The sequence below is a fragment of the Pholis gunnellus genome (assembly GCF_910591455.1).
Source record: "Pholis gunnellus genome assembly, chromosome: 1".
Taxonomy (NCBI): Eukaryota; Metazoa; Chordata; class Actinopteri; order Perciformes; family Pholidae; genus Pholis; species Pholis gunnellus.
This window is the reverse complement of record NC_136528.1, coordinates 27,145,578-27,173,325: the sequence shown is the minus strand read 5'-3', so window position 1 is coordinate 27,173,325 and position 27,748 is coordinate 27,145,578. Positions and strand designations below refer to the sequence as shown.

The window sequence follows — 27,748 nt, the reverse complement described above, 5'->3', positions numbered from 1 at the left end:
AAAACTACTAACATTCCCATGAGCACCAGCTGTACTTTGTGTTTAGTGCTAATCAGCAGGTGTCAGCAGGCCAACATGCTAAACTAGGATAGTTAACATGGTACATTGTGAGCATGCTGATTTCAGCATTCCGCTTAAAGCACCACTTGGGCTGTGTGCGTCCTCGCAGAGCTGTGGATATTTTCCCTTTTCTGACTTTTTATAGACTCAAATATGAATTAATTACATGAAAAATAAGTGAAAGATGAATAACTTAAAATAACCCTTCAATCAAACTCAAATCGACACAGAGCGGCGATGCAGCAGCAGCAGCATCTCTGCTGTTCATGGCTGTGTCGAACACTCAGCGAGGCTCATTGTGTGACCGGCGATGAGTGGGCGAGTCGGTGAAACATCATTAAGAGACAGAGAGAGAGAGAGAGAGAGAGAGAGAGAGCTGCAGGCCACTATCACTGAGACTTCCTGTTGCCATAGTAACAGGCTGCGGAATTTCATGTTGACGCTCTGTCGTCTGGTTTCGTCTAAATGCCTGACGTGTGTGTGTGTCATCCCCAGGGTGCATGACTCGTATTCCCCCCAGATCACCTGGATGATACCGCTAAATCTCACACACACACACACACACAGCTTCTCTCTAAAGTAAAGATGAGCTGTCACCGGAGGAGAGATTAGATATGTGCGAGAGCGACGGCTGCCGGTATGGATGTTACAATATATATGATTCATCGTCGTCATCAGGTGGGTGACGAATCTGCCAGAGCGCTCTCACAGGTTAATAAGACACCACATCGTCAGCAAACCGTGTTTATGAACCAACATGTCTTCATTTATTATTAAAACACAGCAGCTGAAGTGTGTTTCAGCCGCAGCCATCATCAACTCGTCTGCAACACACCGGATCAAGTTTCATATCTCTGAGCCATGAATCCTTTCTTCTGCCAACCGTTTAATGCTGTTGGCCATACAGTATTGTATTTATACTACATTGTATTTATATTGTATATAATACATTATAGCCTTGTCTTTTCAGGTAAGTGCTCTGTGTCACACAAAACAAAAATGAATCTAGTGTTCTTAACTTGTCACTTCATTTGTCATGGCATCACAGAGGAAGAAACAACAGATGACCTATAAATTGCACTGGAAACACATTCACACACTTCCGACACAAAGAGAAAAACAGGGATAGGAGGACAGTGCATCAAACCTGTAATACAAACAGTGACGTAGACTTTAAACATGTGGGCTGCAAATAATTAACACTGCTGCACTTCAGGACACAACGCTTCTCTTTGTCTAGTAATAAAATGCAAAAAATTACAAAACTCAGTGTGCTGTAGCCCTTCTTGGGGTAAAGTCAAGTAAAATAAAAAAAGAAATCTGATTTCATTACATTCAAAATAACGGAAGTGAGCCGAGTTTAGGCAATGTGGGGAAAATGAGTATTGGAGTTGTGTGGCGTGGTCGTCTCTCAGGCGTCCCCTGCTGTGTGACAGTCTCACAAAAGGCCTTTAAATGGCCAGTTGGAAGAAATGTAATCATTTACACGCTGTACTACAGCACTACTGCTTGGCTTTTCTTCTTCATGAGCATTGGAGCGCAGTGCCTCATTCGCCCGGTGGAGCTGGTTGGTTGGATTTGGATGTATTACAACGTCTCAGGGCTATTTTGAAAACTGCAATGTTTACGCGAGAAGAGGCGTAATCCCAGCCGTGTCTTTTCGGTGAACATTTGGCAGCAACGTAAGCTGTAGCTCAGAACCGTGAAGAAAACAGAGCGGGGGTAATGGAAGAGGACAGCTTCATCGGTATGTGTGTGCGTGTGTTTTTTCTCAGCTGTCCCAGTCTGCACTGTGAGTCTCGTCGTCTCCTCTATCGTCCTCGTCAGAATCCGCCGCCACCTTCTTCATCCTCATCATGGCGGCTTTGATGCTGCGCTCCAGATCGTTGTTTCCGCTGCTCGGGACTTCTCCACTCACAGGAACCATCTACAGCACGACGAGAGTCAATTCAATACCACTTCTCACTCCGGTTCAACATTGCCGCTTGCACCTAAAAGAACTTTCTTCACGTGGATATTTTTGCCTCATCTCGAAAGCACAGGTGTATCTAATAATAACATTAACGATGACTCTGTACCATGTAGGCGTGACAGTGAGCCAGCATGCACAATACAAGGACCCTGGAACGGAAGCAGCTAAATGGATTACAGCCATTGTAAATTAATACTTAATACCTGTGTCTTCTGCTGTCTATAAGAGTCAACTGTCACACTAATGCCTTCATGCCAACATTTACATCTGAAACATCAACTTCTCAGTGCTCTTGGGGACAAACGGCAATGGCGACACAGCTTCTAAATTGGCATTACAGGACTGAAACTTACTTATTGGCTGACACATGCACAGATACAATATATCTGCAGTAAGCTGATATGGCTGGTCGGTCCCATTTGTCAGTCTAGCTGTAGGCTTCGGCCTCTCACCTTCTTCAGGGTGACTCCGTGTCGGATGGCAGACATCAGAGTGCTCCTCGTGTCCCCAGCAGGGGGCGCTGTCCTGGGAACGGGGGCCTTTCGAAGCTGAATCTGTCCACGTTGCAATGAGGCCAACACTTCATCCATTGTTCCTACAGTAATAACACAGTAAAGGAAGACGCGTTTACAACGATGGAAGAAGCTGCACTAGAGAGACAGAATGCATTGTCCGTAATTTTTGCCGTTTCACTGCTGATGGAGCATCTTAACATTTTCACCACGCAAGGCAGACTGCACAGAGTTTCCACCTCGTTTTTAAACAACAGCTTCCCCTTGAATGACCTCCATTTCACAAAAAGCTCAGAAAATCAAGTCAGGGATTGGACGTTGCAGTCTCCCCGGAGCTGAAAGTGAGCATCAGCAGGGCCACAACTGAGGTAAAATGCCTCCTCCGGCCTCATGGGGGAAGATGGGAATTCAGGACAGAACACCATGTACAGTCTCTCTCACACACACACACACAAACATCACACACTCCATGCACACTTTCCTCTGGAACAAACAAACAACCTTCCCTGCAGTCTGACAGATTTGCACATTCTTTCTAAATCCACCAGGAGGTTTTGTTAAAAATAAAACATTCTTGAGTGTATTTACAGACACATGAAAAGCGTGTAGTGCATGTATTTCACCTATATTTTGTTTGAGCATGTTCTTGGCTGGAAAAGGAGGGTCCTCTTTTTCCCTGAGAGGCATCGGTGTGTCTTTGGAGGAAGGCAATGCTTGGACAGGTGGGGCAGGCATGGCAGGGGGCAGTGGTGGGGGAAGTGGAGGGGGTGGTGGGGGAGGGGGAGGGGGAGGTGCGGTAGGGCAGGTTGTTGTTGGGGGTGGCGGTGCACAGTAGATTTGGACAGGGATGTCTTTAGGCTGCTGTTTCTTGGCTGTTTTATTGCGTCTGGATGCAGGGCGGAGGGAGGGGGGGCCTTCGGGGGGGCCGAGGCTGATGATGGACAGCGGCTGGGAGGGACACGGCACTTCTGAAGGAGACATCCAGGACTGAGGCGTCTTCAGGATGAACTGGCCCGGTCGCCTCTTAAAAAAACATGGTAGAAGAGGCAGAGAACGGTTTTAGAAAAACAGACATCATCTTGTCCAACGTTCTGAGATAGAGACGGGACGACACTCACACACACTCTGATGTTCTTTGTCTCGCAGTGTATTGAGCACACACACACACACACACACACACACACACACACACACACACACACACACACACACACACACACACACACACACACACACACACACACAATAAAATCCTCCCAATCTGCTCGAGTTGGAGATGTTGAGCGTTTGATATCAGTGGTATCAGAATTGACCAAACAAATCTCTGCCCCAAATAGCTTGTACCCCAAACCCCAACAGCCCTGTTCCTAAACAAAGATCCTAAATGTACTCCCTTATCTCTTACTGTCCTCTCGGGCAAAGCCCTCGTCCTCCATGCGCCATTTAAAGCTCTGGTGTAAGACAGCTCGCTACCAACAACCACAGCAGTTAGTCTTAATTTTGGATATTTTTCGCCTTCTTAGGACAGTTTGACGGTGAAGAGATGGGCAGGAAACAGGGGAGAGAAAGAGGGATGCGACAAGCAACAAATGTCCTCATTGAAAAAATGACATTACGGTCATGTGGCGTGCGCCGTAACCTCTCGCCGACCAAGTCAAGTAGTTAACGACTGGATTTTAAGTATTGAATTAAGCGGGAGCCTCTGGGGCTTCATTAACAGAAGAAGAAGCTGCAGAGAGAGCCTGACCTCTCTGAAGGATCGTAATCTGCTCAGAGTCTTCTCTCGCTCCAGGTCCACCCACTGTTTCCTCCTCTGATGCTCCTCCTTCCTCTTCTCTCGTTTCTGCAGAGGGAGACAGCGAAGGGTATTAAAGAGTCAAAGAATCGGACCCGGTTTCATTTGCGGCTTCTGCCGGATGTCGGGGAGCATCTCTGTGGGTGGTCTCGTTGCCGCGGCAACCTACCAGGTGGACCTGATGGTGCTGGTTGAAGAGCATGGAGCTCTGCTTGGCGGGAAGCTGCTTCTGCTCGTTGGCCTCAACGCACTGATCCTAAAGACGGACACGAATATCAATAGTAGTACATAGAAAATACCGTGGTACTTTAGCAAGTATGTATATATCCTTCAAAGTTCAGAAACTTGCAGTGGAACTGATAACAAGGAAAAGGAACGCCTCGGTTACTCTGAAGAGCGTTTAGTTTTTTTAATGTTCCTCTTTTTTACCTCATCTTTATAGCCTCTAACCAGAGGATTGTTTCCACTTTGATCTGAGCAATACAGTGTTTTCATGTCATCAGACAAATGAAGATGCAGCCGGCAGGAGGAGAAAATGCCGACTGCACCAACTGTGCTTCAATTAGTCTGTCAGCTAAAAATAAAACAGTACAGTAGAAAAAAAATATTTTAAACTCAGCAATTTGAGGCAAGAAGGGAATAGAGTGAGGAAAATGCCAAAATCGTATACCCATGGAACTAAAAATCATTTGCGATGGGGCAGAGAACGTCGGCGGCAGTCGCCCACACCTTTTTGTTGCGGAGATAAGCTCGTCGGGCACAGATGTTGCCTCTCTTGGACTCCAAGGTCTGCAGGCGTCTTTTGAGCTGACTGACAGCCGGAGGGTCGGTTTGATGAACACCCGTGTGTGTGACCAAGCTCTGCAGCTCCTCGGGATCCTCACACACATCGTAGTACACCACCTCCTCCTTCAGCTCTACAACACAAATGCAGCCCAATCACTCAAAACTCCCCCGTTACCTGTTCACAAAGCTGCCCCGTCAATTCAAACAAGTGTAAGTCTTACATCATCACTCTCCAGTCGGTATTCAACAGAGAGGACATGATGCTGCGGGTATCATTTTGGTAATGAACTATGCAAACGTGTACTAGGAATGTAAACTACTACGCATAGACAGACAAGCAAGCCTTGCTGTGCAGGCAACACTGTACATGCACTTAAAAGAACTGATTATTGTTTTGGTGGTAAACTTATGCAACATGTCAGCAGGAGACCTAGTTTCCTTTATCAGATTCCAGGGCCACTTAGCCGGGTTCTCAGAGGTTTTTGCGTGACAAAGATGCATTTCAGAGCAAGTACTGATGCAGCAGTATGGTAAGTATTAAGGGAGAAATTTCATTATTGACCAGCTGCATCTAAATTGGAAATGTTGGAGTAGTCTGACGAGAGCAGCTCTTTTTTGTGAATATGTTTACGTGCATAGAAGAAAACAGGTGATCTGCTCAGTAGCCTGTGTCAGTTGTGCGAGTGAAAAAGGAAGGGCATTAGGAAAATCCTTGCCCACTGTATTTTAATTACAGCATAAACTCTTTTGAAAGGCTTCATAAACTCAGCAGCCTCCTTTGATTTGAAACATCTCATATTTTTCTCTGTCCTCCCGCTTTCTTTACCGAGCAGCAACTGGTAGAGGACTCCTTCCTGCTTTTTGGTTGGGAAAATAAACCTGGAACCAGCCAAAGCAACAGACGCAGACAGGCAGACACACAGCACATACATACTGGGAAGCAAACATCACTGGTCCCAGGGGGAGCGATTAAGGAAATAGTATTTCCCCAAAGTAAACCCTGTGCACAAGACACCGAGTGACCAGAAAAACAGAAACGCCCGTATGTCATAACGTAATGCAATACATCGGTTGTGTGATGTGAAACATTGTGTAACATGTGATTTTTAACTCTTAACTGACACTGTGTCAGGAAGGTGCAGTGTAGCGTTATATCGGATGGTGATATAAGAGACGCATTACAAAGCAGTCCAATAAAACACTACCACAAACACACAATTTTACTGAATCCACACAAAAAACACACGCAACCATTTTTAAAGGGCCAGTTCACCAAAATAAAACTGAAAAAGGAGAACACATTGCCCCTCCTTTTACAGGTTTACCAACTGTGATATATATATATATATATAACTCCAGAACCTGCCTGAGAATAATCACGTTTTTCTCCAGTATTGCTCCACTGTACTTCCATGGGTACAGTGAAAACTGGAACTGTTGAAGCTAAGGTGACCTGACCCTTTAGGGAAGCTAATATTGATCGCAGGGCTTTTATACTGCAAAGGTCAAGTGTTAATATGTTTGCAGTCATTCACTTTATTACTGCATTCATTTCAACACAGTGTTCAGGCAAAGATGGCAATTTGTGTTAGGATTCCAATAACAGTTTCCTAGTGTGAGGCGACCGTGAGCCTTTTCTCTCTGGTTTGCGACAGTATTTACTTATAGCTTCTGGAATTGTGCTGTCTTCAAAAAGGAAGTGTTAATAAATACACAGTGATTCATTCATATATCTTCAAATCAATGGTACTTAAGTGTTTTAAAGTGAACTGTAAGGACACCAATTCAGTGTGATCACAGTGATTCGATATTTTCTCTCAAAAGGAAGCAGCACACAGATCTGCGCTTGTTGTCATGCGTCATCTACCTTTAATCTGCCGTCGCACCGTTTCTATCTGAGCCACCAGCAGCTGCTCCTCATTCTTCAGGATCTCAAACTTGGTGTCGTACAGCTCTAGTTGGGTTTCATAGAATTTCAGCTCCAGCTGGTCCACAGTGTCCTGCTGCTGGTCGTCCTCAGGCGCAGACCTGGAATCAGTTCTGTAGATCTTGACTCTGCCAGACAGGCTGCCCAACTGCACCACAACAGAAACATTTCAAAGGATCATACTTCCGTATTTGCATATAAGGGCATACCTGTGCATACTTATGGCTGACCTTCTTCTAGAGAATACCATACGTTTTGATTGAATTAGCTGCTGGTTTTCCACTCTCTTTTCTTTTCTTCCCCCAGGTCGCACGTGCGTCCGTGAGTGACCGTGCACCTCTGTGTCTGTCCACGGCTAAGCTCATTACATTACATTACAGTCATTTAGCTTTATCCAAAGCGACTTACAATTCAGAATCTATCACATTTCTACACCATAGGCACAGCTACGGGAGCAATTTTTCGGGGGGGTTTAAGTGTCTTGCTCAAGGACACATCGACATGCAACTAGCAGAGCCAGAGCCGGGGATCGAACCACCGATCCTCTGATTGAAGACCACACAGTGACGCTCGCCACACAGTCTTACAGTCTTAGATGGTCCAACACGACGACTTCTAGCCAATGGCCTTCATTCATCGCCCCTTGTTGTTGTTGTTTGAATTAAGTGTGTTGTACAAAGCCTTACGGCCCATTAGTGTCTGGCCAGTAATGTTGACACGACATAGCAGGGTAAACACAGGTGTAATTCATAAAATGAATTATGGCACTATTCTATTTACCATAATTACAATATTATTAATTACACCTGTGTTTACCCTGCAATGACAGTGGTCGATCTGCACTCTACTGATTGCTCCTTTCTAGTTTCATTATGCAATTAACTTGCAGGAACCTGATACACAAACCTCTCTCAGAGATGGTGAGGCAGTTGCAGCAGTTAAAAAAATAAATAAAGGTTCTTGTTGTGTTCAAAACCACCTCAAATGATCTACGCTTAAAGTCAGCTGTCGAACTGAAACATGTCTAGTGGAACAGCATCCTCCACATAATCCCTTTCATGACGCCTGCGATTCTCATTTCTTGCCTTCCGAGTTTCATTTCTTGACACTTGCAATTGCTTGTGAGACTGCTTGGAAGTGTCCTTAAACGTGATAACAAAGAGTTTTCAAAATAATCTCTTTGCTTTCAATTACCAGGTGAAGAACAAAGGCTCTGGGCTGGATAACCTATCTCAAGCCAGTTTTGATCTGTGCAAGTTTGTTTTCACGCTCTGATGAAATGTGCTGAAACCAACAGCTACCCGCCAGGTAGGAAAGTAATGTTAAGTAATGCCAGATATGTAGTTAATGAGCTGACTCATTCAAAGCATATATATGTCCTTAAACTCTTTGAATTATGTCAACTATAAATACACACACACACACACAGTCAGGATATGACACGAGAACAGTAAAGAGTGAATTGATTTGAGGTATTACAGAGCTCATCCCAAGCATGTGTGTGTGTGTGTATATATGTAAAGGTGTCTGCCAGCACACTGGTGCACTCAAAAGAGCCACAGAGTCATGTTGCCACCAGCGACATGACTCTTTCAGAGATTTTGCGTAGGTGTAGCTTACTGATCTCATTTTGTGTGCTCACACACAGCCGTCTCTGTTAGGGCTCATTTGGATTTCACAGTGGTAGATGCTGATTTTTTTTTTTTTTTAAGAGTTTAATCAGGTGAATAATGCAGCCACATGAAGGTGAAGGTGCTAAAGGTGTTCTCTGTATTTTTCCAAAACGCTCAAATGTGCAGCACGACAAGCGCTTTGCTGCGGTTCACTCAAAGTACACGCTCCCCACCCCTGTACTCGGAGGTAAGCATCTACAGTAGCTGGCACGTTCAGAGTATGTCTACTGACACAGACACACTCACTTATTCATGAATGCAGGTTTTGGGGGTGCATCGAGGGGATTCTCTGTTTTTACAGAGGCTTTAAAAATAGATCAAAGGACTAAAGCACATCTCAACACACTGACAACCACTGCAAAAGCAGCGTTGGCCTTGGCACTAGAGATGAAGAGCTACTAAACTAAAGCCTTAAAACCAGAGAGTCCGATACACCATTATAGAATCTGCTGACTAAATACAGAACCACCAGAAAGGCTGTGGTTTGTGTTAATAAAAACGTAACACACCCTTTGTCTGATGCCGTCTTTCTTGCGGTTGAGGCACATCTCTGCAGCTCTCATATGCTGCAGCGTTTCTTTGGCCAAAAGGAAGCGCAGTTTCTCCAGTCTGGGAGCTGCAGACGCCCAGGCAGCAGCTCCAAAACGGCGCTTATCATCCTCCATCTGCTTTAACATACCTGAACAGGCACACAAAGCACATATATGCATGTATAAATACACAGTTATTAACCCGGACAAAATACCCACGGATACTTTTACAAGGTTGGACTTCATCAACTTGAGTTAGTCAAAGAACGTCAGAGGTCATAAAACGCTGTTATGTGAGTTTTGTAATTTACGTTCCCGAACTGATGGAAGTCCCTCGTCTCTATTCGCCAACATATCTTTTTAGGCATAGATGTGTTACTTTAAGTGAATGCCGGGTTTACAGGCACTTAGACATAGCAACAACTGCCAGCCATGTAGATTGTGGAACGAGTGTATCCAGCAATAAAATGTTTAATATAATGAATGACAGCAATAAAAATCATTCATTAATTCATCCACACACAAACAAGAGAAATAAACACAGCAACGTGTACCAGCCAGAGCCTTTGAAGTCTGTGCAAAGTAGGTGACAGTGATGTCCTGAATTGAGGCGACTGCGTCTTCGGCTTTCATTCTCCACTCCTCCGCCTCCTTCTCCAGAGCTGCAATTCTCTTAGGACCCAAGTCCTCAAACTCCAGAGACTTCTGCAGAGACGCACGGCAAGACAAACAGTGGACAACTTTAGGCTCTGGGATGGAACGCAGACACTTAAACCCACATATACAGTATTCTACATTCAGCTTTTAGTCAAAGTCTGTTAAGTGAGAAAATCAAATTTGACCTCACATTTTGCTTGAATGAGACTAAAAATATCGAATTGTGTCAATCACGTCACCATCATGTGTGTACAGGTATGAGAGGAAACAGGCCAATCCTTCCATTAGTGCTGTATGAGGCTCTGCAGTTACACAAACAGCTAACACTGGAATGGAACAAAATATTGTGTTTTCACTAACAAAGCCGGCTATTAGTGGTTGCACAGTGATACCTAGTCGGAGAGAGACTGTTATAATACAATAGCGGTGGGGCATTTCTGGGGATCTTTTTAAATTTTAACTAAACATTTAAATTCCTGATGAGAATATATTCAATATTTAGATACCAAGACAAGCTGCATAATATGTATATAATCATTCACCATATCCTGAAAAGGCCACAGCTGCTAAATACATGTCTGTAATTACCAGGATCTCCATCTTGTAGAGGCAGGCCAGCTCTCTCATGTCCCTGAAAGGCTGCAGCAGATACTGGAAGAAGGTGGTGGCCACGGTGGCCAGGTCCTGGTAGGCCTCGTCCTCTTCCTCGTAGATGCTGAGCAGCGCGACCATTCGGTCTGCTCTGCCATGACTCTGCAGAAGCTGCAAACATGGAAGACATACTCACCATTACCTGGGTTTATTCTGAGCCCACAGCCGAGTCTTGGGGATAATACTAGTCCTTTCAGAATAAAACGTTTAGAACCGGGTAGGCTCAGGGTTGACCAGAGAGGCCAGTGGTTCATTACCACTGGATTACTGGAGTCCTCTCTCTGACACTCACCACTGAAGTCTCCTCTAACGTGTTCTTAACAAACAAAGTGATGACACCTTTAGACCACAGACCTTGTGTGCACCTAGGTCAGCTTGATCAATAACTGAAATGCTGTCTGGTAGAGGGGAGAGTGAGGTTATGTATTTAAATGTAACAATAATGAGGTTTAGCTGTAAGATTTAATACTAATTAAATATAACGCCACAAACTATGGTGTCAAATCTGCTCTCTGACGCAGTGTCAACAAAAGCATCACACGATCTAAAAGTGTATTTATTGCATCACTATTGCATCTGATTGCATTCGGTTGTAGTGATGTACTGATGCTGTTTACACTGTACTCTCCTCCAGTGTCTCGTATCTCTTGGCTTTAAACGTGGAGTGGATGGCTGTCATCATACTGTAAGGCATCTCTCACCATGATATTTACTTGGGGTTGTCAAGTTACATTCCTTTGTAGAAATCCGTGTCAAAGGGCAAAAATGACTGAAAAACAAATACTGCTGCCGCTGTTGAAACATCCACAGCTTTGGTTGAACACAGAAGGTTTGCTGTGTCATAGTTGACTTGTAACACCACTGTGTGGTGCTATTCCTGCTACAGAGGTTTCCCAAGCTGAACTAAATCCTCCATCCTTATTTCATTCAAGTACTTTTATTCAAAGTACTCGTGTGGCTTGTGCAGGTGTATGTTTGAGTGCAGAAAAGATAGGCTTCTTAGTCATATGGTTTTGGCTGTGATGCACACAGGCCAGAGATGAAGATGGTAACATGGACGGGGGGGCATAAATCTATTTTGTTTTGATATTCAATCATCAAAACAAAACATGATCTTTGGTTCTGTGGAACCTTCAGTGCAAGAGTACAGTATGTGTCGATAATACACACATAAAACTACTGCAGTCTAATACAGCAGCTACCTTCTCAAAGGGTATAATGTTACATTTGTTGTCCATCCTCATGGACACAAATTAAGTAAACAAAATGTGAATATTGTATTGTGTCACACTAAGAAGCGTCTCTAATATTGAGTCTGTCCTAGCTGATATTTTGACAAAATATTAGAAACACCAAGTATCATCACCACAAAATATTTATTGCAGGGTTGTTGTATTAGACCGCAAGGTGTCCCTAATAAACTGGAGTGTGTATACAATGTGCATGGCCCCATGTGAACCGGATGTGACCCCTCTCTCACCTGTCGCACGAGGCCCTTCGCCCTCGACATCTCCTCCTGCATGGTCTTCCTCTTGAACTCCTGTAGGTTCTCAAAGTACTCGTCGACATCCCGCTCATCCTGCGCGAACAACGTCTCGAGCACAATTTTCCGTCCGCAGATGTCGATGGCCGTGCTGAAGTACTTCTCCAGTTTCCGACACGGCGAGTCAAAGTCCCTCTCCTCATCGTCTTCCGGACCCGACCTCCGATTCAGGAAGAGCAAGTCCCAAATGTTGCCGTCTTCGAACTCTGACAGATCCGGGAAGCACGTTACCAAGATGTCTGCCACGCATTTAAACTGCTGGTGGATGTGTCTCAAGTCGCACACGGAAAAGAGTCCAGCCCAGCTCATCTGAGGGTCGCCAGGAGCCACTTCGGCTTTGCGTTTCTGCCGCTGCAGCGTCCTGTTGTGGCAGGTGACAGCGAATTTACACTCGATGACATTCCACTGGACGATGAAGCCCAGCTTAAACGTCTCGGCTTCTTCAAATATGTTAGTTTTAACGGCCACCCAGCCCTCCAGACTGTCTATCCGCTCGATATCTACGTTGTTCATCTTGAAAAGAAGTCTTTCACTTTGGCCTCCGAGAAGCTGCTGGCTCTGTTTACAACGTCCGCCATTTGCGTGACGTAAGCCGCCTTCAAGGACCTCGGACATATCCAGAACTGTGGAGCAACTGATCATGAACGGTTTTACAAATGGATGAATCTAGTGTTGTTGTCATGTTTATTGATAAAGGTCGTACATTAGTTCAGAAACATAAGTACAGCACCACTCCTAGTGTTGGTTACTGTATGTGTGTCGCCTCATCTTGCTTTTTGTGTTCAGCGGGTCAGTGTTCCTTAATTTCTAACGTCAAAGCAACGGTTATTGAAAAAGTGCCAGCTTTGAATTTTGATTACTGAGGTACCTAAAGAGCACGCGGGGGTTCCATCCGTATATTTCTGATGCACAAAAGCGTTTAAATGACCTAGTTGGGAGTTTACGAGGAGCCCTGAAGGCACCATAATGTCCCCTGTATTGTGTTCAACTTCGACCTTTAAATCACATGTTGGGGGAATTCCACCTCCTTATAGCAATAAATGAAAGCTGAAACCAGTTTCAATGTTTACAGTGTAAACAAACCTGATGCCTATAATTAGTATAACTTGTAGGCCTATGATTTTCTTTTTTAAATCAATAAATAACTAACTTCCAACATTGATGTTTGGCATGCCTGTGACATTTGAGCAATCCGAGTCGGTCTATTTCTGTCACAGCTTCTGGGTGAGAGTTAGTTACAGCTGCTTGCTGAGCTGGTTTGTCGGGACACCACTGTTGGCCTGAAATGGCTGTTTAGAACAGACTGGGTTGCTGAAGTACCGAGGTAAATATGCTCTCTGTTGCTCGTTCATTATTGATCATTTAAGAACAAATTGTTTTGCACATGCAAGTTGCTTGGTTGAAGTTTGAAGAGTGTAGTTTTGAGATTTCATATTGTGTTCATTAGAATAGTGGTCACAATGTAGATCTATAAATTAATATAGGTAAGAACAGGAAGGGTTGGAGTAAAATATTTTTTTTTATCAGTATCTTGAATCATAAATGGATTGTAAACCTCCCACAGTCCCTCTCCTCATGGACCTGTATGACATCAGAGGAGGCAGACTGGATGTGATAGCAGAGGAAGCTGAGCACCAGGAGTTAAGCAGAGAGTCGACCACCATGGCAGACGGAGGAGCGAGGGCGACCCGAGGAGTTTCCACCTTCCAGAGGTTTTCTGTTGACACCAACGAGTCCCTTGTCTTTGAGCCCTGTGAGGACAGCCTTCCGTCTCCCACTGGGGCACAAGATGGACTCGATGATGTGTTTAAAGAGGGAGAAACTGAGGTGGGGACACGAACTTGGCTTTGGCCCGTGATGCATGAACGAAACTTTTTCTGTTCAATCACAAAGGTTTCTTGGGTTTAAATAACTTTTTCTAGAGCGGCTTGGTGCATAAATGCAGAACAGCACCCCTAGAAAAAATGTGACATTAAAACACTCCAATTCTTAGCAACTCTACATCCTAAAATTTCCCTAAATATGGCAATGAAATTCCCCTTAAGGATTGTATAATAATATTTAATTTCAGATTTCCTTATAGCTAACTCTCAGAAGATGAAGCTGTGCACATGAAAGCTATTTCTTTTACCAAACCACAGACATGAGCAGAAAGTCCTGACAGCAGAGGCTGAAAAATGGTTCATATTACTTCATATTACTGGTTTGAATTGAAAGTGTGACTTTCAACTGTTTTCAGAGTGAGATCGTAACGACCAGGAATCGGCTGCAGGGGAAGGTCGCTGAGATGGAGAACTTTGCAAGTCATCTGGAGGAAATCTTTCTCACTGTGGAGGTAAATGTCATTGTCAAAAGACTTTGGGATTAGTAAAACAGTTTGTTGTAATGTGTTTTGACATTGATTTATTGTTCTATTTCTGAGTGTTTGGGAATACTTCGTTTTATTAAACTTAAAGACAGAAATTAAGTTCCAGATTTCAGTTTTGTAAATCCATGTGTGTCTCCTGAATGGCCTGAACATTTCATTCATTGCCTCCCTTGATCTTCCATCCTCTCCTCCTTTTTCTTTTCCTTCCACATTTTGTTTAATACATAACACATGTGCAAACCTCTTGCTATGATCGTCTAAATGTATGTGCAGGAGAATTTTGGCCGTCAGGAGCAGCACTTGGAGCAGCACTACAACGACGTGCTACAGACGTTGTCTCAGCGATACGACGACAGGGCGGCTGGACTGGAGGAGGAGAAGAAGGGCAAGCTGGAGGCCCTGTACAAGCAGCTGCTGGCTTGTGGTCAGGCGATGGATGCCTCCAAGGAGCGGATTGAGACGGCCCAGGAGGTCTACCGCAGCCAAGACAAGAGGCTTTTCCTCAAGGTACGTGATGATAAATGGTTTCAGACGGGGATTTAGCCGTCATAGTCCTGTCGCAGAAAAAACAACCAAAAACACGACCAAGGGGACCTGGGATATGAAGTGTTGATGAGTATTTCTTCATTTATTTACTTTGTTCAATTGCTTTCTTTGACGTTTATTGACAGGCAGTTATGCCCACCATCAAAAGGTAATTATGACGCTGCTCAGTGAGTATGCCACATGGTGTGACCCTGCACTGGCCGTGACTGCAGTGTGATTTCAAATGACTAACCGTTAGTGGCACAGGGCCAAGACTGTGTTTCCGTGTGTTTTTTGCCTTACGTTTCAGACTAATATTATTTAAGTAGACACACTTTCAGCGTGAAAGTAAATTCTTGGCCTTGGCTCAAGGTCCTCGTACGAGCTTTTTGCACAGCATTGAGATTCTTTTGTCAAACTACTGACTATATTTTGAGTGATCTAAATGACACATTACCCTAGATAATACATCTTATTATTCAAAGCTCTTTTTCTTCTTGTACTAAACCAGAATCGAGGAGTTTGCCAAAGAGCAGGTTGACCTCACGCTGTCTACAAGTCTCGAGTTTGACACCCCACTTGCTGACCTGTCAGATGTCAAAACCATGATGGACTCCATCAACGTTGTCCCAGGTCTGATTTCCACACTGATCCCCCCAGTTCACCTGTTACCCATCGAACAATGACTGCATCTGTACAGCACACAGTGTCACGGTTCATTGTCTTTTCAATATCTTCAAAGTTGTCTTTGACACATTGGGCTCTGGACATCTGATACAGTCTATAGTTAAAACATAGAGAAGTCTGTGGTGTGGTGGTTGTCCAGGGATGTGTTTTTATACACAAGGTAACCGCCAGTGTGTCAATGATCAAGTGATGTTCTCAGAGAGGGAGCCGGCACACAGCACTGTTACCACCCATATAGAGTTTTAAAGACCTTTCAATAAGGAGAGAACATTTGTAAGTCTGTATTATATTTATTGAGAGAGTGTGGTAACTAGACCCCATTGATTTGAAGCATCTTCACTAAGCAGTGGCCCTCATGAGGATAGGAGATGGGAGTCTAGATGCTGGTGTGGTGTAAAGCCAGCAGGTGGATGATGGGATGTCTCGGTTGAATCTCCCTGAACATACTGGAGGTGATTGTGGTGGTGGGGAGGTGGTGGGTTGCACAATAGTAGGTCTGAAACACACAATTACTTCCGAGGTCTAAAGGCTGGTTTGACCCGAGGAGTCCCGAGCAGAAATATTATTGATCAGATCTGGTGAAATCTGAATTGTGTATGTAGGAACTGACCCAAAGGTGTCAGTGTTGAAACTATCCTAATGTACAGTTATCTCAATGCTTTTGACTTGATAAAAGAACTGAGTTAATAATGTTTCTCTAATATAAAAACAGCTCCGTCTGCCCCGGTCATCAACCCCCAGATGCCCAACTCTGCCACCCAGACGTCCCTGCGTGTGTGCTGGAGCTTGTTCTCCGACGACACGGTGGAGTACTATGAGCTGTACTACAGACCAGTGCTGGAGGACACGCCAGCAGACAGCACCTGTGCACCACATGGTATAACACAGTCACATTGCATGATAACACCATCTACGGTCAAAATGGTATCTGCTGATGTGGGAATCTGTGATTCCTCTGAAGGATACTGGGGACGTGGTTTTGATCAGAGCAGCCATTTAAATCTCTGCTGTTTTCCAGTGAGCAAGGTAAACGTGAAGGAGACCCACTGCACAGTGACGGATCTGCTGCCGAATGCTCAGTATGAACTCTGGGTGACTGCGACCAACACCACAGGCATCAGCCCAGCGAGCGAGAAGACCTTATACATGACAGGTAATACATGTTGCTCTCCTACAACTACATGAGGAGTTATTAAACTTGTGATGTTGTCTCAGGATGTCAGCCTCACACCAGGTTTGTTCTCTTATTTTGTAATCACTCCAGCCACTCATGATTGATTGATGTTAGAGAGAATACAATCTAAATGGTTGATTCCTCTCTCTCTCTAGTGCCGTCGCCTCCAGTGATCAAGCAGAGGGAGTGCACTAGCTGTCCAGAGGCTGCTCTGATCCGCTGGGAGTCAGGGAACACCAACCCTGTGGACTCTTACACTGTGGAGCTCAGTGAGATGGGCACTGATGGCACAGAGAGCGGCATTGCTGAGTAAGAACTGTGTTATTAACATACACCTGCAGTCGACAGATTCTACAGTTTCACTTGTGCTTTTCTTGAAATATGCCATCTTTATTTATAAGAGTTTGCACACAAAGGTAAACTAAAAATAGCTCTACTGGATTTTAAAATGCATCTTCATTGGCCTGTCCTTTTTAATAAGGCTTTTGCTTCATCCATAAACAGGCCTGTGTTAGTGCTTGCCTGGGGTTTTAGAGGTCCCATGGTTATAGAGCTGCTGAATCAAGACACACTCTGACCTAGAAAATCTATTCTTAGCTTCAGCTCCTGCAGCACTGTTGTGTTGTCACATTTGTGGTCATTTTCATTTTTCACGTGGTCACTTCAGAGAACAGTCAAACCCATTTGGTTGAATAGTCTGTGTTTTTCTGCACAGAGGAGGCTAAACTTTATTTACTGAAATGAGTCTGTGGTCCAACTATGACACAGTTCTCAGTGAAACACCCCATTTATCCTCCGGTTTATTTCAAAAGTTGTGAGACAAGATGTTATTTCAAGGCTTTACACTCTGGGAGAGGTATGGGAATATAAGACAATCCAAAAAGTTGACATCACTGTGCATTTAGTATATTTCAAAAGGAAACGATATCAGCCTTCTGTCTCATTGGTTAATCCTTCAGGTCGGTAGTAGCCGTGCCCACCTGTCAGTGTCTGATCCAGCTGCAGACAGGCCGCCGTTACCTCATCTCTGTGAGAGCAGTCAACATCGGCGGGCCCAGCGACAGGAGTGACGTTATTACTGTGTCCACAACAGGTGAGACGCACTGTGGATCAGCCTCTTCGTGCTACTTTTGGATGAGCAACAAAATGTACTTAAAGCATTGAAATAAAAGTTGTCCAAATGGTGTCAGGCAACCCCTTTGTGGGTCCTGATTCCCAGGTTGGGAACCACTGAAGTAACTTGTAAGTGATTGAGGTGGTCATTTTCGTATAACTCTTTTCAATATATTCTGACTTTTTCCGACCTAATATACTATTTTTAATGACTTTTTTTCTACGTAATACACTAACTAATTTATGATTTTTTTGACATACTTTTTTGCCCTTTTTCATTATACTAAACATAGATTTTTTTTATTCCCTCATCGGGTTTTTTTTATAGGTAACTTAATATAGCTGTTTAATAATTGCAGTGGAGTAGAAGTTCATAGAAATACTCAAATACAAAGTGCATCAAAAGTGTATTTAAGTACAGTACGTTATGAAATGCACTCCGTCACTGCTTTTTCACCCTCGTATGATGACTGTTGTTTACCTGTGCAGGCACATTCTTCTACCTCCTGGAGGACACCGCCCATCCTTGCCTGTCCATCTCTGAAGACGGCTTCACTGTGTTTTATGGAGACGAGGAGCTGCCAATTAGCGCCATGGCCTTAGATGATAACAACACTTTTACCAGGTAAAGCATACAATGGCTGCTTGTGTGACGGGAGATAATAGTAACCTTTAGGGTTAGAATACAGATATGTAAAATAAGACTGTGTGGGTTCAGGTGTGTAGCTGTCCTGGGGGATCTGATCCCAGTGAGAGGCCGGCATTACTGGGAAGTTGAGGTGGACGATGAGACGGAATTTAGGATTGGAGTTGCGTCCGAGGACACGGAGAGGAACTCGTACCTCGGAGCCAATAACACCTCCTGGTGTATGAGACACATTCTCACTCCATCCAGGTAACAGTGCACCATCTCTGTGGATAGAAATAACTTTAATGTTCTGTAAAACATAGTTAAATAGTTAATTTTCATGTGCTCTGTCTGTGATTGGTTATGACAGTACTTTTAAGGGCAGCACCACTGCTCCCAAATAAGTCTATAAGATTTGTTATTTTGGGTTTTTAGAAGTCTGAACTGACCCCAAACATAAGCAACGTTACGCCACATGATACTGTTCATTTCTTTGTGCGTGACCTTTCAGCATAGAAAAGTAATACATGTTTGTGCATAGCTCATTACTTCTTAAACATGAAATATTTGCTTTATGGTTGTTCCCGTATTGTCATCTTCATCAATGTCAGTTTGTGGCAGAGGGATGGGTTACCACTTTCCTACATACATTACAAGATCTACTACATGTAATGCTTTCAATAGGGTCAGAAGAGAAAACTACTCAATTAAAACATTGATTTTGTAATTATATTAATTGTAAACAAACAGTGGGGTCATTTGAATCCCAAACAATGAATTGTAAACAAAGTTTCAACAAAACTTAAAGGTTTGTGTAATGTTGGTTTTCTGCTCAGTCACTTGATTTGTTGTACAAACTGGGAAGAATGCTGAAAGCACTTTACTGACCAAGTAGAAGCAGATTTGATCCAGTAAATGTGCTGATCCAGAGGGAATACTATTGCAGTACATGGAAACTGGGCCAAACCTTTATTTTTAGCCACCTTCCTTTCCAAAGCAAAAAAGAAAAGTGTCCATCCATGCAACGCTAAGCCGACTGAAGGTAGAAAAGTCCACAGTTCAACATCTGTTACTTCATAACTGTTGCTATGGCAACTTTTTTTGGGGAACAAAGCAGGACAGTTGAATTGTCACATTTAGCAAATCAGTGCGGCATACCACACAAGCCCTGAATGTGGTTCCTTTTGTGGGCATCTTGGTGTTTCTGCCTACACACGACCACATTTCCTTTAATCCGCAGCCACTTGAAATCCTGTTGGCTCATGATTCGGCATCTGCTTTACAATGATCCCAACAGGATGAGAGAAGGAGCTTTATATTTAGGACTACTCTGCTTTACACAATCATAATGTTGCCCGTCTTTCCGTTCAGGCACAAATATGAGTTTCTGCACAACGGCTGGAGTCCTGACCTGAGGATTACAGTGAACCCAGTGCGGATAGGAGTGGCTCTGGACTACGAGAGGGGGACTCTGTCCTTTTTTAATGTGGCTCTGGAACAACACCTGCACACCTTCCAATGTCACTTCCGAAATTATGTCCACCCCTGCTTTGGCCTGGATAACCCCGGAGCTCTTACTGTACACAACCGCATCGAGGCTCCCGAGTATTCATTCATCTAACGCCAGCAACCAGATCTGACATGGAATAAAACCTACGGCCGGAAGGAACTGAATTAACTGGTTTTATTACGTACCAAATTCTGCGGTAGTAGCCCCAATAAAGAAAACCATAACTATCTGAACACCCGAATTCATGAAAAATCGGCTAAACTCCCTAAACAGTATGAGTGGAATCCAAAGACCAGAGACTTTCAGGTGCTTTTATTATAGTATTCCATGGGAACAGGCATACACCATTTTCCAAGATAAGAAAAACATTTCACTGAATTTTACAATATGTATTTATAATATCAGTAACTGCAGCAGACCAAGTGTTGAAATTCAGACAGGATAGAAGGGAATTGTATTTTTATTAACAAGATGCTTTTGAAACTGAAAAAAAAAAAAGTTAATAAAAATCCCTTTGTAGACATTCAATTGTATTCACATCTTAAAAGGAAGAATCCACCCTGAATACTTCCACACTGTTAAAAGTGAATAGTTAAATATATTTTGTTAACTGAAGCTGTTTCTGCATTTAAGACATTAATAAGTGCATGTTAGAGTCAGAACCTGAAAATAAAAAAGGGCTTCTACCAAGTCAGTAATAACACAAAGGAGAAAAACAGTAAAAAAGACTTGTTCCTCAAAATGTCCCCATTAGCAGGAAGCCACAAGTTGTGCGGCATCTTAAGTCATGTGGCTACACACACACACACACACACACACACACACACACACATATATGCACAAGGCCTAGTTGGCAGGCCCTCTAATTTAACAGCTGCTATATAAATGGGCATAGATTTTAATTTTCCATTTTCAATTAACAGAAGACAAAGCAAACGCTACACCAGAATAAGTAAATAAAAACATGTCTCCCTGAAGAGTTCAGGAAAGCACCAAACATCAGAAACTGGTGATAATTCAAAGACTAGTCCAGTGTTTTTTTTGCATCTTCTGCCCATTTACAATGATGCTGTAATGTTTGTATTGATTGTCAACCTGACAGTATGAAGCTTCCCAAAACACCATTCAGTGATTAATGTGGAAAAAAAAAAAAGTCAAACTTGGCTCGGAAAACATTCAGCAATAACATTTGTTCTTTCAACTAAATGGGGTTAAAACACGGCAAAACACTGGTTTAGTCCTTAAACAGTGTTTGAAAATATGAGGGTGGATTTTTCCTTTTATGGGGTTTGAGAGTTGTGTTGCTTTACTGAAAGTAGGCTTTGGGTCTGTGGGTATCCTGGACAGTGGGGATGGATGGGGCAGGGGCTATGAGTGATCAGTCTTACTGCTGCGTGTCCTCTCCTCCTCTTCATCGGAGGAATCTCCTCCGTAGGGCACAAGCCCGGATGCATCTTCGTCCACTTTAGACTTCTTCTCGCTCACCTCCTCCTGAACATCTGTAAGGGCACAATGGAAGAAAGAAAAAAATGGAGACAGAGAAGGTGGGAGAGGGGGAGAGAAAGCGAGAGGAGACAAAAAGGAAACCCATTGAGGAGCCCCATGTTAGCGGTGGTTTTCAAGTTCGTTTGATCCACAGCCGTTGGGGGGAGGGAAGATATCAAATGAAACGGCAGCAGAGCACACATCCATAACAGGCAGGTCCGTGGACACATGTTGAGAGAGAACACAAGGGAAAGACAAAACACATATACAAGAAGAGCATGTTAGTGGGTTCTACCAGTGGAGAGATTCACACAGGCTCCTCCTCCATGGGGGGGGGGGGGGGGATGCCATTTCATGCAACAGACATGTCTGAGCACTCAGGCTCTCAGAATATTCGGAGATAAAGAAATGCATACCCATTGACGCGGCGATGCCAGGCACACCAACCGGATCTTCTGTCACCGCGTGTCTCGGCCTTTTGCGTGCAACGGGGGCAGGAGCCACAAAGAAAGGCTGCGGAGGAGGCATCAGAACCCTGCAGAGAGAAAAACATCAGCATCTACAACACACCATGTTCATGAAGAATAATATACAAGGGAAATAAGATCTATTCACGGACCTTTGTACTACTTTCTCCTCTCCAACACTGGAGGCAGGAAGTGCATACTCTTGATGAGCAGGACCCTCTGGAGATCTGCTGGGAGGCTGAAACAGAAAAGTACACATTTAAGACGATTCAAAACTTTTTAAGGAAATTGTTTGACCTGCAAACAATTGTTAAAACCTTTCCAAATGCTGAGGGCTTTGGGGTTCATTTTAAAAATAATGTTCTCATCCTCTAAAAAAAGTTAGAAGTCACAAAAGAGCAGAGGCATCATTCAATTTAACTAAAACCTTTAAAGATGCGTCTCAAGACAGACAAGAATATGAATTTCGGAATGGGCAGCATTGTATACAGTTTCAGACCAACAGTGTTGCCGCTTAAAGCCTCGGCTGTGGTAAACGAAAGTGTATAATGGCCATTTGTGCTAGGGATGGTAGTTTGATGTTCAAGAGAGCTAAAGAGACAGCGTGCTTGTAGGATAAACAAAACTGACGTGATACTTTTCATGTGATCATTTCGTGGAATACAAGTGTGTAATTCTACACTTTTCATGATTTTGCAGCGATAATTGACGCTTCACCTCTGAATGGTGAAGACCGGACAGTTAAACCGCCAGCAGTAGCTCAAACGGGTCGGTCATTAAAAAGAAAGAAACGGCTCTTTCAGGGATGTGAACACGTGTCACAGCTTACCTGTTCTTCCTTAGCCCCCTCCTGGAAATGACGCCTGGGACTTCCCGAGTCAGGGGGGGTGTTTATCGCTCCTTCAGGCTCCACCGTGTCACTGCTGCCAGGGTCCTTAAGTAGAGCAAAACAAACACACACACACACACACCAATGCAGCAGCAAGCTAAAACTCCTCAAAGTGTCCCGACAACATAATATGACAGATGCAAGTTTGTGGTGAGCAGATTTAAAACTCTTGATGAAATTAGTAGCTGGTCAATTTATTACCTGGTGGGCTAACTAAAGCCAATTACCAATACACCATTTAAAATATTTGACCAGCTTTATATAATTGCAGGATAACCACCGCTTCATCTTCTATAAGGGGCGGGAAGTATCAAAAAGCTCAAGCTGGTAGAATAGATATCCGCATACTTTCATCAGAGATACACGTTCTTGCTTTATACAACAAAATAAAAAAACATGTTTTTAGCATTTTACAAGTTCAATCAAATCAACAATATAACTAAAACATGAAAGCTGAAAACGATCATTAGCGGCAGCCTCGATCTTTGGCATTTACCTGGTCGAGATAGGGATGCGGTTTCCGAGGACACACCGGATACTGAACCATTGCCTGAGAAGATGGAGGGTTTGTCGACATGTTAGAATGACTTGGGGGACCATTTGCATTACTCCAATAACCACTGGCTCCTGAGTACGCTGAATAGCCGCCAGCATACCCATTATACCAGGACCCCTGGCTAGAGTAATTGCTATTAGGTGGAAATCCATGTGCTGCGTATGCTGAAATGAAAGTATAGAACGTGGAGTTAATAGCATATATTACATGAATCAATAACGGTGCTTTGACAACTGTGAGGTACTAGTTCAACCTATTGTTAAGCCACTAAAGACGTCAAGGGATGATTAATCACCACGAAGAATGCAGTCAACGAGTACCTGATATTTGGTCACCCTGTTGGAATTAGTTACAAGCCATAAAAGAATACTTACGTTGTGTTGAGCCGGTGGCTGTGTAGTTGGTCACCATACGGGCGTTTTCATCTCTCACCTGGAGAGCCAGAGAAAACAAAAACCACGTAAGGAGCTAGATAACAATCCACAAAGAGTGTGCTGATGAGCTTTCGACAGCTAACGAGTTGCATTGTGGGTAGGTGCAGAGCACTCAAAACCTATCTCTGGAGATCAGGTGGTTCACGCTACCACTTTCACTTTAGGAGGTGGGTATCGGTGAAAACCATACGCTTCAATAGTTTCACCTTCTTAAACCTCCCATTAGGCTCTCATATATTCCAGTTTAAAATCACAACTGTATTTGTGGTGACGATATCATGAACTTACAGTTTCCAGCAGACTCTCGGTGAGTTTCTTCGCCGACTCCAATCCAGTGGAATTTGGGTGGCTGTAACACACGAGGCGCCACGAGTTAAACACGGTGAAACGGACTCGGGACAGAAGTAACAGAGCAAATGGAAAGATGTTCAGCATTTATATGGAAGCAGGGCTCCAAGATGGCCGTGTCAGTCACAAGTGACACAAAACTTAAACCTATGGGTTGACTTCATTAATTCAGACACGAAACTTCTTTACACCAAGCCAGTCAAGTAACGTCCAGTTATGATTTAAGGAAAATGTTTCAGTAAATCAAAACCCCTTTTTGTAGTTTCCTACAACAAACTGGTCTTGTTTCAACTGCAAACTCGTATAGTGACCCGTGGATCTCCCTCTCTGGTGAACTACTCCCAATAGGACATTTTAAAAAGTGTGCCAACGGTGAGCATTTGGAATGAACATACCTGATGTAGACATAAAGAGGCTCAAAAGACTCTCGTTTGGATGCCTGTTCAATGTAGCCGGAACCTTTTCCCCGGAGAAAGACTCGAGACCCCGTCTCCGCCTGGATGTGACTCAGGTACGAACCTCCCGGACCCTCGATCTTTTCGTTCACGTTGAAGAAGGGGAACGTCTGGTCCAGGCCCACAAAAATCTTTGTGTGCACAAAACTCTGTGGATAGGGGGAAAATGTGACCCGTTATAATGACCTGCATATGTGGGTTGTATATTTGACATCTAAAATAAGCAAGTAAATAAAGAAGCAGAACAGATGTTAGCAGGTGCAGAAATCCGAGGCTTTTCCCTTCAGACCAGGGACGTTCTCTCTGCTGCTTAATTTGGGAGGTGGGTATCAGTGAAGGCAACATGGTCTTCATTTGCCTCACTTTCTTAACCTCCACTGGTAAAATCCTAACTCACAGACAAGCAGTATTCAAAACAAAAATACCTGAGCTGTATCATCAAGTGTATTCAACATTACTTCGCAAGTAATTATTTCATGTGCCAATGTTGCACATCCATGGAAAGGTGGAAGTAAATCCCTCGTATGAGGCGCATTGCAGAAATATTTGCAAACATTTTAGTAATTAATCTTGAGGGGAAAAAAAACCTGTAGAGGGGTGCACTTTGATATAGACGTCATGTCTTTCGTACCCCCGAATGAGGAGCGGCAGGCCGGTGTCCTGGCACCGAGTTGGTCTTGGGCATCCGTGACACGGGTGAGGAGTTGACGAGGCGGGGGGGCTGAGGGTAGAGTGTGAGCGGAGGCATAGCGGGCATCTGCTGTCCTGATGCGGCCGAGGCCCTCAGCAGGTCCTCGGAGATGAGCTCCTTTATCCTCAGCACAGCCTCTGATTAAAAGGCAACAATGTTTGGACATCAGCTTACAACATGTGTAAAACAATATTAGATGAAGACAATGCCAGACTACATATTAAGCAGGTTTTTGATTTTCTTAAAAGTGCAACTTACTGTTGACCTGCTCCTGGTTCTTTCCCTGGACATGTAAATACAAAGCTCTTTGTCTAAAAGAAAGCAGATCAGAAATGTCATGAGAACTTCTGAATATGTCAACTGATTGATTCAATTTTTATTTTGTTAGATAAACATTGCACTCCTGGTAAATATGTTGAGATGTTCTTGGAGAGCAATAAGCAAGAAATAAGAGTTTATCACTATAATTGCAAAGGACAGCAATTATTGTGCAGCTTGCGACAAGTACACACCCTGCTTTTCTCTTTGCAGCATCAGGCATGTAATGACCTCTCGTTGAGACGACCGCTCCACTAAACTGTCGGATCTGGAAGGAGAAAAAAAAAGCAATAGTAAATTTGATTTAAACATAAGAGGGACTATTTATCTGGATATTTAAAGCCTTCTTAATCCTTTTCTCACATTCCCCATTTGCTTTTATTTAATGCCGTGTGTCAAATGCAACACCTCCATGGACACGGTCCACTTACCTCCTCCTGTGTTTTGCCTTTAGTAAGAAGGTCCCTGCAATTTAGCGGCACATCGTTTATGTCGACCTCTGTGACCGCCATTTCTTCTGTGGCGGATGGCACGGAAACATTTGGGACAGTCTACGAGACATGCGAAATGACAAGGAAACGGTAAGCCCACCCCAATAATGCCATAAAAAAAGACAAACTGTTATTTGCAACAGCTGTTGAAATCATGTGCACCTTTGCAAGTAATGGTGGCGGAGTCAACAGCTTTCCCTTTGCCATTAACATGGCATTAATTTTAGCAGCCATGGCCGCGGCCAGTTCAACTCCACCCTGGGGCGCTGGCCTTTCTCCCGTCTGTAGCGGCTGGGAAGCTGTGCTGTTTGAACCAGCAGCGCCGACGACTCCTGATAACGAGTGGACCGCATTTTCACTACTCCTCTGCTGCCTCACTTCTACACTTTGTTTAGGTTGGGCTGTCTTATCCCATCGGCTGGTTAGGCACCTAAAAAAAACAAAAAAAACAACAACATACAAACAATTAAATAAGCAAAACTAAAATCACATTTACTAAACCCTTTTTACTACAAGAAAGTCACCGGGTAATGGACTTGCCATTTCAATCTTGAAGATGTGTTGAATCTTAGATGAGTGGCAAGACCTCTTCAAGATTAAAATGGCAACTTCTGTGCCTTTGTCCAAATAGTTTTTAGAGGTAATAATTATAGTTTGACGAACGAGTCGTCAGATAGGACACGGGTTAATTACAAAAAAGGGATAGCACTCAACATTTCAGACGGCAGTCCTAATAATAAAAGGTGTATCTTATTTTAACGTATGTGGATCGCGGTTCATTGCAGCCAGTTGTGTAATGTTTTTAAAAGTTAAGGGAGTTTTAAAGCTCTTTTGATAGTAAACCACTTGTGGCTTTGAAGAAGATAAAACCGCCGTTTATATTTAGCGCCAAATACACAGTCGTTGTAGTATCTTAACTGTGTATTAGCCGCTAAGCTAACAACAGCCAAAGTTAGCTGATGCTAAAGCTAACACTGAGCTAGCTAACCTGCTAAAGCAAGTTGCGAGCCTGTTGTTGGACAATAGTATTACCAACAAATCCTTTTAAGACTTAAGGGAATATCACTTCAAGTATTTTGAATGCTGCACTCTGGTCAGCCTCCTCGTGCAACAGAAGTGATATCACGCATGCTAGAAGTCATTAGCAGGCCACAACCATGTATGCGAGCTTGTAGATTACACGAGCTCGATAGATAGCTTACTATTCCGTGTTTTTTCTTAGCTCATATTACTCTAGATACCTAATGTATTCATACAAAAACAAACCATGTGGGAAACTTACGGTGTTTGTCCAGTCATTCCCGAAGACATAGCACAGATTGGCTGTACAATTAAAACAGTTTCTACTAAGTTAACGCTGGACTACGGGAGCCATCGGTCTGCTCCTTCTGGCGCCGGCGACTTCTTCTGACGACTTGTCGCAAAGTCTGACTTGGCGGAAGTTACGCTGTTTTCCTGTTATGTAACCCAATCTGTTGGAGTACGATGATTGATTAACGTCGT

At 43.6% G+C, this 27,748-nt stretch overlaps 3 protein-coding genes across 3 annotated transcripts; 1 reads left to right on the top strand and 2 right to left on the bottom strand.

The window, feature by feature from the left end:
* Positions 1 to 799: 799 nt before the first annotated feature.
* Positions 800 to 13,073, bottom strand: whamm (WASP homolog associated with actin, golgi membranes and microtubules). Its single transcript, XM_079157146.1, has 11 exons — positions 12,044 to 13,073; positions 10,501 to 10,674; positions 9,810 to 9,960; positions 9,235 to 9,404; positions 6,993 to 7,200; positions 5,069 to 5,256; positions 4,509 to 4,595; positions 4,292 to 4,387; positions 3,168 to 3,567; positions 2,485 to 2,627; positions 800 to 1,987 (listed from the first exon to the last, which is right to left on the bottom strand). Exons 1-11 carry the CDS (start codon positions 12,746 to 12,748, stop codon positions 1,832 to 1,834), a joined length of 2,478 nt encoding a protein of 825 aa, XP_079013272.1. The 5' UTR covers positions 12,749 to 13,073; the 3' UTR covers positions 800 to 1,831.
* Positions 13,074 to 13,317: 244 nt separating this feature from the next.
* fsd2 (fibronectin type III and SPRY domain containing 2) lies at positions 13,318 to 20,264 on the top strand. The gene is made up of 13 exons (XM_079164604.1): positions 13,318 to 13,430; positions 13,671 to 13,933; positions 14,346 to 14,441; positions 14,748 to 14,981; positions 15,146 to 15,168; positions 15,511 to 15,632; positions 16,399 to 16,563; positions 16,705 to 16,839; positions 17,016 to 17,169; positions 17,820 to 17,953; positions 18,463 to 18,598; positions 18,692 to 18,868; positions 19,973 to 20,264. Exons 2-13 carry the CDS (start codon positions 13,682 to 13,684, stop codon positions 20,220 to 20,222), a joined length of 1,878 nt encoding a protein of 625 aa, XP_079020730.1. The 5' UTR covers positions 13,318 to 13,430; positions 13,671 to 13,681; the 3' UTR covers positions 20,223 to 20,264.
* Positions 20,265 to 20,408: 144 nt separating this feature from the next.
* On the bottom strand, positions 20,409 to 27,653 carry LOC306699847 (KH homology domain-containing protein 4-like). The gene is made up of 14 exons (XM_079164616.1): positions 27,528 to 27,653; positions 26,408 to 26,675; positions 26,186 to 26,305; positions 25,949 to 26,022; positions 25,695 to 25,747; positions 25,377 to 25,573; positions 24,686 to 24,894; positions 24,231 to 24,291; positions 23,883 to 23,940; positions 23,449 to 23,672; positions 22,893 to 22,997; positions 22,216 to 22,301; positions 22,013 to 22,131; positions 20,409 to 21,610 (listed from the first exon to the last, which is right to left on the bottom strand). Exons 1-14 carry the CDS (start codon positions 27,554 to 27,556, stop codon positions 21,480 to 21,482), a joined length of 1,734 nt encoding a protein of 577 aa, XP_079020742.1. The 5' UTR covers positions 27,557 to 27,653; the 3' UTR covers positions 20,409 to 21,479.
* Between the last annotated feature and the right edge of the window lie 95 nt (positions 27,654 to 27,748).

Coding starts and splice junctions, on each gene's coding strand:
- LOC306699847 (XM_079164616.1), bottom strand. CDS start 27,556: ATGTCTTCGGGAATGACTGGACAAACACC. Junction 22,302..22,892: donor AGGGGGCTAAGGAAGAACAG/GTAAGCTGTGAC, acceptor TTTCTGTTTCAG/CCTCCCAGCAGATCTCCAGA. Junction 21,611..22,012: donor TGGCATCGCCGCGTCAATGG/GTATGCATTTCT, acceptor GTGCCCTTACAG/ATGTTCAGGAGGAGGTGAGC.
- whamm (XM_079157146.1), bottom strand. CDS start 12,748: ATGATCAGTTGCTCCACAGTTCTGGATATGTCCGAGGTCCTTGAAGGC. Junction 3,568..4,291: donor GATTACGATCCTTCAGAGAG/GTCAGGCTCTCT, acceptor TGTTTTTTTAAG/AGGCGACCGGGCCAGTTCAT. Junction 1,988..2,484: donor ACGGAGTCACCCTGAAGAAG/GTGAGAGGCCGA, acceptor GTCGTGCTGTAG/ATGGTTCCTGTGAGTGGAGA.
- fsd2 (XM_079164604.1), top strand. CDS start 13,682: ATGGACCTGTATGACATCAGAGGAGGCAGACTGGATGTGATAGCAGAG. Junction 16,564..16,704: donor CAGCACCTGTGCACCACATG/GTATAACACAGT, acceptor GCTGTTTTCCAG/TGAGCAAGGTAAACGTGAAG. Junction 17,954..18,462: donor TATTACTGTGTCCACAACAG/GTGAGACGCACT, acceptor TTACCTGTGCAG/GCACATTCTTCTACCTCCTG.